Source organism: Ascaphus truei, chromosome 19, assembly GCF_040206685.1.
Source record: "Ascaphus truei isolate aAscTru1 chromosome 19, aAscTru1.hap1, whole genome shotgun sequence".
Classification (NCBI taxonomy): Eukaryota; Metazoa; Chordata; class Amphibia; order Anura; family Ascaphidae; genus Ascaphus; species Ascaphus truei.
In genome coordinates, this window is record NC_134501.1 from 17,136,817 (window position 1) to 17,150,277 (window position 13,461).

The window sequence follows — 13,461 nt, forward strand, 5'->3', positions numbered from 1 at the left end:
GCACCGCCGGCCGCATGGCCCCCGCAGTCACTGGGCCCGGGACACGTGTCCCGGCTGTTCCCCCCCTGTCGGCGGCCCTGCCTGTGGGAGTAACTGTACAATCTAGTTTGCAGCTCAGGATATCTGCTAAATTGTTTAACACCTTACCCGAAAGAGAGACTGAAACACCATGCAAAGTATAACCTTATTCTTGGCATTGCAGTTTTTCCATTAGGCTTCCAATTTACTGCCTCTTACTCGCACTGACAAGGTTAAATCAAAAACATTTGGAGGCTATTTATCAATGTTTCTTTTGTGCAAAATGTATATAATTACCGGGCAATAAATGCACCAGATGTATCGCGGGAGCGTACATTGCAAAGCAATAGCATTCTTTTCTTTGATAAATCTCGTGCAAATGTTAGCTGTACAACTGCACTCGTTTTCCATGGACACAACAAGGCTTAATAATTCTGTTGCCTGCATCTTTAATATTGCATTTGATGCCATTGTCATCAGCATGAACATTGAGAGCCCAAAACACAAGATCATATCATACTCCCAACTTAATTTACAATTTTCCTGGAATGTCCTTGAGTGACAGATGACATCACTGGAGGCGTAGCACTGCTGGAGGCGGGGACAGGAGTAGAAATGCTATGTTGAGCTTGAATGGTGTTATATTCTTCAGCAATGCTGCTGTGTGGAGCTGGAATTGGAATGAACATAAGATGATCAGTGGAGCAAGTTACACTACTCTCTCCCTGCACTGGGTCATTCTGGGTTCCATTGCTGCCTAGGAATGCCAATGATCATAGAAGACTTTCATGCACTGGGTCCAAGGATGCCACCTGCTTTAAAATGCTGAGGATACACTCTTTTTCTCTGCATGCCTTTTGGAGCAGATTTGAGATTACATCTCCCTCAGATGATGGATTACTTTGTACTCTTTATGTGGACTTTACCTGTTACTATACTGAAGTGCACCTCTATGCAATTTCTGACAATCCTGTGGATTGGAAGTTTAGCCAAGGCAGGTTACCTTCATGTTTCATTTATGTTGCGGTCAGAAATCCATGCTCATTGCTAGCACTGTGTAAATAATCTCATATCTTTCAATGTGTTGCTTGTTCTTTTCTTTCAGACTTTTCAACTTTACTGCCTCTGCTGTGTGTCATTTGCAGCCTCTCTAACCAGTGACAGCAGCATCAGTGGATTCAATCATGGTTTGTATGCAAAGGTTTCTACATCTACATTGTCATTACTCTCTAATTCTGTATATTTACCATTTCAATCCAATGAATACCAGGAGAACTTACACCTGAGGAGTGTATTTGGGAGATAAACAGGATAGCACGTACAGTACACTAAGGGGCTTATTCAATAAGGTGAAAGAGTATAGTTTTGGTGCTGCCGCACAGAGAGTCCTATTCCACTATTGCACTTTATTGAATTCTCTAAATGTGATTGTGGAGATGGGGGAGCAGAAAGGATCATTATAGACTATATTAGGTGTGTAGCAGAGATAAGAGCAACTAATGCAGCATGGATAAATAAGAGGAAGTTGGGAAGCCTGCGCTGTGCAGCTGTGCAGTTGTGCAGCTGTGCAGATGTACAGGGTAGGTATTCCCCATGTGCATTGTTTACTTTTATGTGGTGCTCTCCTTGTATTGCATTCTTATACCCCTCTATTGTATCATTTGGTTATGTGTGCTATGGAGTATTGTGTATATAGTTGGTGCGATATGTAAAAAAAAAAAAAAAATGTTTTTCCATAAGAAAGCATTTGTTTTATTACCTTAATAAAGGACTATTTTTTTTTTTATATTAATAAGTACAACCAGGGAACAAAACATTCACCAATTTCACCCTTTCTGAGCTCGGCAGTGTGTATCTGCCCACCACTGAAAGGATTACTTTACTGTCAAGTTTAATGACCAGGCTTCACAGTAGGACTGTAGAATCCAGCTCTGTCTGTGATATAATGAACTAATGACAGGTATAGTGCATGGTATGTGTCCTGCCTTTCAGTGTTACTAAGGAATTCCCTGCTCTTGCAGATGTCGCTTCCTGCAGCCTCAGCTTGATGAACTCTGGGAACTTCTGCTATTCATTTATTTCAGCATTAGCTAAAGCCCTTGATGTATTTGCTTCAGAAGTATCACTAGCCACATATACACTTCCAAAGCTGCGTCATTGTTATTAATTGCCATAGATCACTTTACAAGGTTTCTGCCGTCTCATAGCTTGTAAACCAAGAACATTGTGTTTTTAGCATATTTCTATTTCAAGAAAGTCTGTATACAAATTCTCACAAAAGTGCCAACTGACGTGATATAAAATATAAAAAATATTTATTTAGCAGCCTGCGCATCAGGAAAAGTATGTTGGCTCTGAAATATATCTTATTCTTGCTGGGAATTTGGACATACGGCTACCTGGGTCTGTGGCCTTGTTCGCTGCTTGTGTTTCACACGTGGTTACAAACCTTCTGTCTCCCCTGTTTCCCTCTGGTTATCCCTCTCTACCTTATTCTCTGTTCGCTTTAAACTGGGACCTCCTTATCTATTCCATTAATATGTTATACCCTGGTATTTAATTAGTCTCTTGCTCTAGTTATTATGGCAATGGCTGTAATATTCCATGGCACTATACTTCTGAATGTATGAGTACCGTGTCATTAATTCATAGTACTAACAACAAATAAATGGCTGACACAGTAACTGAGACAAAGAAAACAATCACAGTATCATACTATCTTAAAGACACCTAGCCATTTGGGAGCACTGATTGGAGAGGGAATAATCACAGGACCTCCTGGTGGTGACAAATGGCGTGACAAAAGTAATTACGGGACCCTCTGAGTGTATCTTTTATTTTTCTCTCTGTTAGGTTTCCATTCTTAATGCCAACAAAAAGGCTGTAATCTATTGCCTGTAACAAAAATAATCCCATTTTATGTCTCAAACACGTAACAACGTTGACTTTAGAGTCATACTTATTTAACCTCTTTTCTGCCAAATAGGCCAGTCTTGACATCCTTAATTCTGCAGCCTTTAGGCAGTAAGGACTCACACTCATCATGTCCTAAGATCAGTATTTGTTTTTTCACATGCTTCACTTAAACCTTTCCTACAGTAAATAATTGCATTACAGGAACACGCCTACCTAGGCCCTTCCATGGGGGCATCAAAGGCAAGTGTCAAGTAGTGTGCTGTGCAGTTTTAAGTGCACATGTTGATGTCCTTTATTTTATGGTTGCAGATTATGTCTTTGTAACACCTGTTGAAGTGGACTCCAATGGAGCATACATTTCCCATGATATTTTGCACAACAGTCGGAAAAAGAGATCGGCGCGAAGTTCAAAGACTTCCTTGCACTACAGATTTTCAGCATTTGGACAGGAACTTCACTTGGAACTACAGCCTTCTGCTATTCTATCAGCGGAGTTTGTTGTGCAAGTTCTTGGAAGAGATGGGTTCTTCGCAGATGGGGAACAGAGTGTAGAGCATTGCTTCTTTCAGGGTTTTATCAGGGACTATGACAACTCTTCTGTGGCCATATCTACATGTGCGGGCATGGTAAGTCATCTTAAACACTCATGACATGTCCTTTACTAATGACCGTAATCTCATAAATGTTATAACAATGGAAGATTGTCTTGTATTTTTGAAACATCTTTCCATTCCAAAGCCCTCTACAATTATACTTCAGAGACTTCATATTCCTTGTATTTTGGTTTACATAGGAGCCTTGAAAGGGAAGAGGGGAACACAGAACAATTATATTATTATTATCATTCAGTTACAGGTGATTAAGAACAGAATAAAGAATTTAAACGGAATAGAATGTAAGACATCCTACAGTCTTTAGGATTGATTGGGTCTTTTGTATTAACAAGGCTGGATTAGATTTTCTAGGCTAGTTGCTTTAGTGGCAGATATCATGTACATAACCAAAAGGTTTAAAGTTAAAGACTAACAAATTATATTTCCTTACAGCACATGTACAGACTTCCTATTTACTAAGCCAGGCATTTGCAGCTGTGCCTCACCTGTGCGACAGTACACGTGTAAAATTGCTTGTGCACCTTAATAAATCTGTCTGATTATTATGTCATTGAGGTGACATGTTCAGAATATGCACAACTGATTGAGCTACAACAAATGGTTCAAATTGCTGATATGGTTCACCTGTGGAGAAGATCTAAGATGGTTTTATGAACAAAGCGAAATAGTGCATTCTAATTAAGTACAGTCACAGCTCAAAATGTGTAATTGCTCTCCTGGAAACATGTTTACGTGAGTGTGTAAAAGTGTGTCGGTCTCATTCAATTAATGTCTATAGAGCAGTAAGCCACTTACTGCGAATTGGTGAATGAGGCTGGTAGTTTGGTATGGAATCATAACGCTTTTTCAGTTACTGTTATAAATGCAAATAGTTTTATATACTTAGGCTGCGAACCTGCTGCGGCCGGTGGGGTGCGCGGCCGCGAACCACCAGACCCTTGCCCGAGTGGTCCCTGCCCCCGCTTCCTCCTTCCGACAGGGCTGACTACGTACTGTGACGCGTCAGCCGGCCGATACTGCAAGAATCTTGTGAATTTCGGCGTTGATGCGTCACGTGGTACGCGAGTCAGCCAATGGGGAGCATGGGAGGGACGGAGCTAGGTGGGAGGCGCCTTGGGCGGGGAGCAGGGAAGGAGCTGCGTGTTATTAAAGTGTGTATATGTGTGTGTGTGTGTGTGTGTGTATATATGTATGTGTGTGGGGGGGGTGGATGGCACCACGATCAGAGCCGCCCCCCTCCCTCCCACTCCCGCCCCCCTCCCTCTCCGGCTCCCGGCTCAAACAGACCGCATATCGCGGTCTGTGTCTGTCAGCGCCCCGCCTGTCTGCAGTGCGGGCATGCTGATTGAGGGAGCGGGGCCTTAGCCTAAGCCTAAGGCCCCGCTCCCTCAGTCAGCGCGCCCGCACTGCAGATAGGCGGGGCGCTGACAGACACAGACCGCGATATGCGGTCTGTAGGAGCCGGGAGCCGGAGAGGGAGGGGGGCGGGAGTGGGAGGGAGGGGGGAAGGCTCTAATCGTGGTGCCGTCCACCCCCCCACACACATACATATATACATACAGACACACACACATATACACACTTTAATAACACGCAGCTCCTTCCCTGCTCCCCGCCCAAGGCGCCTCCCACCTAGCTCCGTCCCTCCCCATAGAATCATAGAAGAATAGGTGATTCATGGCGATAGCCTCTGGTGACAGAATGTTAGTAGGTGGAGATACTCATGCAACTTGTCCCATATTCTCTATTGACATACAGTGCACGTGTGTAAAGAAATATACATTTAACCCACTGTTGCTCTCATGTGGGTCCACCTACCACAGTATGAATGCACATCTTGTAGTTTATCTATCTTATTTTAATCCCTGTAGCTTTTGGGACATGTTTCTGCTGCTTCCTTGGCTTCTTACTTCTACTCTTGGCCAGGACCTAGCTGTAAGGCAGCTGTTATAACCTGTGCAAGAACTAAATATTAACTCATGCTCACTGCTTTTATCAACCTGTATGTGTTTGTATGTGGATTTCAGCCAAATGAGGGGCTCCAGAATTAAAATCAAATACGCCTCATTGGTAATATATTTTAGACAAGTTAACTAATTCTAACACGGTCACACAATCAGACATCTAAATCAAGGACAGACCGAGTGTCAATTTTTTCTATCATGTAATCCTCTGATTACACTCCCTGGGTGCAGAGTGGAGCATATAATTAACTAATAATCTGCCGTTTTTTACCATCCCTGGCAATGTAGATGTTGATGAACAAGAATAATTAAAAACATTCCTTGCTCTCACCTTGTGGCCCATTACTCTTACTCCCATAGCCTACTAAGGCATTGCTTTCTTATCTCTTATTTCTTGCATGGTGACTTACAAAGCACTTTACCTAGTAGAATGTACTGTCAAATTAATACTTGGACTCATTGTTATATACTGTAGGTATGTTTCTATTTCTGCCCTTTGCCAAATGTTCTTTACAGCATCCCATGAGTGCCATAAATACAGATGCAGTATCTTTAAATACAGGAGATCTAACAAAGTACATGGACTTCCAGTACAATGTAAGTGATTGAGTTTTACCTACACAGCCATTCGTAAGAGTATAGAGATGGTGTTTTTTTGAGAAACTAAGGCCTCGGTCCCGCTGCGCTCGTTGGCGCGGGCGGCGGGTCGCGAGTTCCCCACCAGCAGGGGAATCCTCGCGAGCCGGTCCCGGTCCCCCCTGGCTGCACAGAGCACTACACGCTGTAGCGCGTCAGCCGCTGGAGACACCAGAGAATGGTGTTTCCTAGCGTTGACGCGTGACGTGTGTGGCTGTGAGCCAATGGGGAGGGGAGGCTGCGGGAGGAGGAGAGGCTTCGGGGAGCGGGGAGGAGTGTGGAGTGAAAGCAGGTGAGTGCCTTTCTCTGTGTGTGTGTCTGAGTGCGTGCGTGCCTGCCTGTGTGTGTGCGCGTGTATGAATGAGTGCCTGCGTGTGTGTGTTTAAACTTACCTTCCAGCTCCAGCCCGAGTCCGTGGAGGGAGGGGGGGGGAGAGTAGCGGGTCCCTCCGCTCAAGCCACGCCCCCCCTCCCTGTCAAACCGCCCACCTCCCGATCAAACCTCCCACCTCCCGCCCACCTCCCGCTCCCTACAGACCGCAGATCGCGGTCTGTGTATCTCAGCGCACCGCCTGTCAGCAGCGCAGGTGCGCTGACTCTGGGAGCGGGGCCTTAGCCTAATAGAGCTGAATGTGGCCTGAGGATTTCTCCCCGACACCAGTTGTGAATGAATAGATTGTGTTTTGTGTTGAAAGTATGATCTATACTGCAGCGGTTTCTATTAGAGTTCAAGTTTAGCCATCACACTGTCAGTCTGAACAATGTTATCAAGATTGTGAATAGCCTCAATATCCTCTTTACACCAATTACTTTTGGCACTTGGATGCCCCTCTTCCCTATTTGCTTTGTTCACTGCAATTAAACTAAAAGTGGTGTTTCTTCTACATGGTTGACAGCCCTAATCTTGTCATTGTTCCTTTCATTAGCAGTAGCTTCTCGACAATAAAACTGCAGTGACCCATTATTTCAAGCCTGGAACTCTACAATGGGATTTGGAAGCAATTGCATTTCAATTGACTGGAGGGCCTCTTTGATCTGATTTCTGGATGACCCAAAGGATTCAGTAATTCGGTGCTCTGTTGTCTTCCTTTGCTTGTATAGAAGACTTGTTGTGAGTGAAAGGATTAATATAGAATGGGTTGCTAAATTTAATGATCTTAGACTGACAAAAAAAACAAAAACCCGCACATTGATCTATCGCCTTGTTAAAGATCTATGGCAAGACTCTTCTTTTCTTCTGGACCTGATCACATTGATGTAGAAGTAACACAAACTCATAAAGTCGATTTAATTATGTTTCAATTGAACAGTAAATGCTTTGAGTAGATAGGAGAATAATCTTTTTGATTAGTCATCAGGAACACATTTTTTTTTTTAATGGGAAACCTGGAATTGGGCAAAAAGGCCCATCTTTCAGAAGTTAGCCTATCCCTGCTATAAAGACATTTTGGACATGTCATTTGTGCTTTTCTTGGACCTTTTCATAAACGCCACCAAAGATTAGACTAGAAGTGTTTTGGGGAAGGAAGTTCAATGTACAATGCTGTACACCTTGATAACTCTATATAAGAAAAAATATTATTATTGCTATTATTAATAATATTATTACTACAAACCTTTATTACAACTCAACCCCGTTATAGCGTGATCCGTTACAACGCGAATCCGGTTATAACGCGTTGCAAGCGTGGCTCCCAATTTTCGTATTTATGAATACTTTAAAACACGATTATTGGTATCTTAAATACTTTATTGTACAATTCATACAATTGTACATTGTTTCTAACGCGATCCGCTTATAACACAATGTGATTCTTTGGACCCCAGGCCCAGCGTTATAAGGGGGTTGAGCTGTATTTTGACTTCTGTTTATGTATTTGTCCCAGGATTGCTTCTGAGAGGCTGTGGTTTATTTTTCAGTGAGAAAGTACTCTGTCGTTGCGATTTGTTTTATTAGCTTTATATTTTCAGATGATGACTAGCATGATACATTTATTGGACCAACAGATGGTTGAGAATACAAACTGTTGGGTTTTTCTTTAGCTTCCTTCTTCAGAATTTAAGATAGAAGCTTCACATTTGGAAACAACTGGGTATATCATTCTTCACATCTTAATAAACTTAGACATTGCTCTGCCTGCTACCTAAACCTTCACAGGGATGGTAACATGTCATCAAAGCCAATCTCACCAATCAGTTCTAAATAGGAGAGTTTAGCACTCCCTATATACTAATAAAGTTCAAGGAAAGATCCTGTGAAGTGTGGTAGGAAATGACCACAGCAGGGGCCTGTATGGAGCAGTGTATGGATTAACATTGGAAGACCAGTGACATCTAAGTGTCATGAGTGTTGTGAATAGCGGCAGGTGCACTAAGGAAAGGTTTACTAATCCTTCCAGGTATCTTCAAAAGCGGTGAGGGAGAAAACGACAAAGGAACTCTTAGATTTATGGCACATGGGAGAAAATAAGTAGTAAAATACAATCTTAGTTCTGCTGAAGTGTTACTTTAACACCTTCCCTCACTTTCCCAATTCACAAACTCATGAGAACTTTAATCACTGAACCATTTTCCCCATGTAAGCCATCCACGATCCCGTTCGGACCCCTGCAGTCATAATTTACACACTCTACCATCTCATCTCAATGGGGTTTTCTGTTTGCCTTCCTCTGGATCAATAAGTAAGTATAGATATAGGATAAAGTATCTGTTGTCTAAATTTAGCATAGGTTGAACTTGATGGACGTACGTCTTTTTTCAACCTTATGTACTGTGTAACTATGTAACTACGTAACTATCTCTTCAGTTTACATGTGTAGATGTAGCCAACATTATTGCAGTCAAAATGTGAAATGGGAAAAAATATATTTTTTGTAGGGGAAACTCTATATGTGGCCAGCACAGAATAGATCGAAAGCAATGAGGCAGAGTTCCCCAAACGAGATACAAAGTAGAACTCTACGCACAAATCTCTTAATGCTGTGTCTTTTAAGTATTAGAAGGGCAGGAGAGTGTGCAATGTTTCAGGTCTATTATGGACCTTTCATCGGGACCCACTGGTGCATCAAAGTTGCACAAATGTCACGATAAATGATGGGGTGGCATCATTTAGATACCGTATGTTACCATTTCCTTCAATGGAGCCGTACCAAATCTGTAAATATCACTGCAGCGGTGACACAATGCGCTGAGTCAGGAGGATCAGTAAAGTCGGCTACAGCTGTATTTATATATTTCCTTAAACCTAGGCCTAGCTTTAACAAGGATAACAGAGGTACAGAAATAATATGTATGCAAAGGAACATGGTGATAAATTAATAATTGTTAAACTACTTAAACTACAATCCCCAAAAGCGATAGCTGTTTGGTGTATTATGAAAGTATGAAACCAGATCCAACCTATCTATGTGTTGAGTTATTCTGTTCTATATTATGTTTAATCAGGGAACATTTACACTGATATAGTATGAGGTTTTGCAAAATCCGTCCCGGGTTTTCTGAGTCCAGACCGGGATTTTTCTCTAGCTCACCCTCTGTGGCAGGATCCTCCATTTTTGCTCCTGGCAGCTTCCTTTAAAAGGACAGCCTTGTAAGCAGGAAGTTGCCGAGCAAAGTTTCAGTTCATGCTGAGTATATGCAACGCACTTACCTTTTGTCTTCCACGTTACCAGACCTGGCTACGTACCTCAACCACCCCTGTCTTCCGCCTGCCTCGACCTCTGCATTCTCACCAACTACGCAACTCTGCTGTCAGCCCTGACCTTTGGATTACAACTTCCTACACTATCAGGACTCTGTCCCTTGGCTCAGGTCGGTTCTTTCATACACCTCAGCACTACAAGTCCGTTTCCTGCTTGAGACGAGCATCATTAAATTTTACTCGGCCAAAACATGGACCCGCTGAGGTAGAATGAGCCGTTACCCTGCAAGGAAAATACTTGGGGGATCTTGAGCAACGCCTCGCCCTACATAATCAACAACTTGCACAGATGTGTGATATGGTGCAGGACTTAGTTGCCCACTTTGGCACCCATCAGCCAGACTTGAAGGTTGCAGATACGTTTCCAAATACCGCTTCCGTTATCTCCTGCAAGCAGAGAACCTCGGATCACAACTCCTCTATGGTATGGGGGGAGGGGGGCCCTATGGCATGCAGGGAATTCCTTAATTAATGCTCTATCCAATTTGAATTACAACCGTCCATGTTCACCACGCACCGAGCCCGGGTGGCCTGCATCATTTCTCTTCTCACTGACGGGGCACTGGCTTGGGCCTCCCCACTCTGGGAGGGGGAATTGCCCCTGATCAGCGACTCCCCTGCTTTCATCCGTACGTTCAAATTGGTGTTTGACGCTCCTGGATGTATATCTTCTACTTCAGCTTCACTCCTGCGGATTCGCCAGGAAATTCGCACTGTAGGCCAATACGCCATTGAGTTTCGTACCTTTGCGGCTGACGCCAGCTGGAATAATGAAGCTCAAGCAGTGGCCTTTTGGCAGGGACTCTCGGAGCACTTAAAAGATGAGCTAACCGGTCGAGACCTCCATAAGGACCTTGGGGAGTTAATTTCTCTTGGCATACGGATCGATCTCAGAATGCAGGAACGCCTGTCTGAGAAGTACCGTGCTGTTAGGAGCCTAACAACTCGTTTGGCCCCAAATTTCATTTCTCCGTCTCCTCCAGATGATGAGCCTATGCAACTGGGTACTACCAGACTGTCAGAACAAGAGAGAAGCAGGAGGCATACCTTGGGATTGCGCCTGTATTGTGGGTCCCAGGACCAGCGGATCCGTGACTGCCCGATCGTTGTGGGGCCAGGAAAACACCTGTGTCCAGTGAAGTTGGAAGAATATTTGCTGGACATCGCTACCATCCCTCCACCCTCAGTGCCTTCCCGGATTCTTCAACCGGTTTCCCTCTCATGGGGTTCAGCCTCAGTCTCTACTTAGGCCTTCGTGGATTCCGGAGCAGCCGGTAACTTCTTCGATCTTTCGTTCGCCAAACTGCACGCAATTCCCCTTAACTCTTTGGAGATTCTGTTAGAGATTGCGGCAATCGACGGAAGACCCCTAGGACCCGGTACCATCATCCAGGAGTCCCTTCCCCTGGCAGTGAACATCGGAGTTCTACATAAGGAGCTACTCCCTTTCATGGTAATCAACACACCTTCAGCACCTATAGTATTACGTCTCCCTTGGTTGCGTGCCCACTGGTTAAAGGGGGAAGTGACCACCTGGGGCCAGCAATGTCATGGGACTTGCTTGTCTCTACCTTGTCCCAGCTCTGACTTACCACTGTCGTCTGTATCTCTCCCCGATGGCCTTACTCTTGCACACCAGGATTTTGGGGAAGTTTTCAACAAGAAGCAAACAAGGGGATACCACCACATCAGGCATTCAATGACCCAATCTACTTGTTTCCAGGAGCCATTCCACTATCTCAGACTATTTTGGCAGTTTCTTCTACTCTTCCATCTCCACCTCCACCTCTGGAAGTCCCGCAGTGGAAGACAAGGTTCAGGAGCTAAAGTCTCTCTGGAGGAGGATTAAAGACAACGTAACAAAAGCCTCCCTTCAGCAGAAGGATCATGCGGATAAGCATCAGCGGCCAGCCCAGCAGTTCCAGGTTGAGATCTAGTATGGTTATCTACCAGGAACATCCATCTGAAGAGTCCTTCCCTGAAGCTCGGGCCCAGGTTCATAGGTCCCTACAAGAGTGCGAAACAAGTAAACCCGGTCACGTTTAAATTGGAGTTATCAGATACCCTAAAGATTCCTCCGGTCTCATGTGTCTCTTCTAATGGCGGTGGCCTGCAACAACTCCACTTCTATCCCACCCTTCTAGGCCTGGTTCCAGTAGATGGCCAAGTGGAGTGTGTAACTCGTCGGATCCTGGATTCCCGTAGGTCTTGTGGCAGTCTCCAGTACCTTGTATCTTGGAGGGGATACAGTCCAGAGGAGAATTCTTGGGTGAAGGCTAGTGATGTCCATGCGGTTTTTCAAAATCCGTCCCGGGTTTTCTGAGTCCAGACCGGGATTTTGCTCTAGCTCGACCTCAAAGGCAGGATCCTCCATTTTTGCTCCTGGCAGCTTCCTTTAAAAGGTCAGCTCTTTGAGCAGGAAGTTGCTGAGCAAAGTTTCAGTTCATGCTGAGTACATGCAACAGCCTTACCTTTTGTCTTCTTCGTTACCAGACCTGGCTACATACCTCGACCACCCCTGTCTTCCGCCTGCCTCGACCTCTGCATTCTCACCGACTACGCAACTCTGCTGCCAGCCCTGACCTTTCACTTACGACTCACTACTCTATCAGGACTCTGTCCCTCGGCTCAGGTCGGTTCTTTTATATTCCTGTCTCAGCCCTGCGGGTTCGTTTCCTGCTTGAGACGAGCATCGTTACATGTAGGAATGCTCATCTCAAGCTCAGTAACTTCAGCTATTTTATTAAGTGTGGGACTAATACTTAAAAGGTAGGTTTCTGAGCAAACAAACTCTTTGAAAATAGCTAATATATACATATATGTATAATATTAAATGTGCCGTGATACTTAGCAACAGATGTAGGCGTTACAGCTACAGTACAGTTGGCGGGCACACTGCACTTTGCATAGTCAAACATTTGTCCAGTTGTGTCTACATAGTAGTTATAATTAATAATACCTAGAACTTTTGTAATTTTCTATAGCTAATAGTTTGCCATGAGATATTGATCCTGTTGTTATACTTAATGACAGTTATTCTACAAAAGAACAAGGAGTGCACTCCAAAGGAAGTAAAAACAAGTGATAGTATTTAACACACATATAGGACTTAGCTTGATGGATGCCATATCTACGAGCCGTGGGGCTGGACGTCATAGCCCCTTCTGACAAAAATAGTTCCGTAACATTTTGGGTCACAAGACCCCTCGTCAGACGGGATGATGATGATAAACTTGTATTTTGTTCTTTTATTCTTTAAATGCATTTTTTAAAATATATTGATCTTTTGAGTGCTGCGTTAGAGATGTGCAAATTTTCCGCTTAAATCTGAATCCAAGGCAGATCGGCCAGTTCGTTTGAGCCGCGGATTTTCCGCGGATTAGTCTTAAAAAGGCTAATTCATTTTTTTAAATGATTATTTATTTAAAACCCGTCCGACGGATTTGGAATCCGAACTTGCAAGCTGGATCCGAACCCGTCAAACAGAAATATAATAGGCGGAGGAGGAGTAGAATTCGAGCCCCAAGACGGATTTTAAGGACTCCTTGCGCGCAAAAGGGGATGAAATCTGACTTCGGATTGTAGCGCGCCGATTGGAATTGGCCTGAAAAGAC

At 44.0% G+C, this 13,461-nt stretch overlaps 1 protein-coding gene across 1 annotated transcript in view; it reads left to right on the forward strand.

Moving 5' to 3' along the window:
• Positions 1-662: 662 nt before the first annotated feature.
• Positions 663-13,461, forward strand: part of ADAMTS18 (ADAM metallopeptidase with thrombospondin type 1 motif 18) — a 53,374-nt gene continuing 40,575 nt past the window's right edge. The window contains exons 1-3 of the mRNA XM_075576754.1: positions 663-1,012; positions 1,124-1,205; positions 3,244-3,560. Coding sequence (XP_075432869.1) covers positions 869-1,012; positions 1,124-1,205; positions 3,244-3,560 — 543 coding nt within the window. The 5' untranslated portion in view covers positions 663-868. The remainder of the gene's footprint in view (positions 1,013-1,123; positions 1,206-3,243; positions 3,561-13,461) is intronic.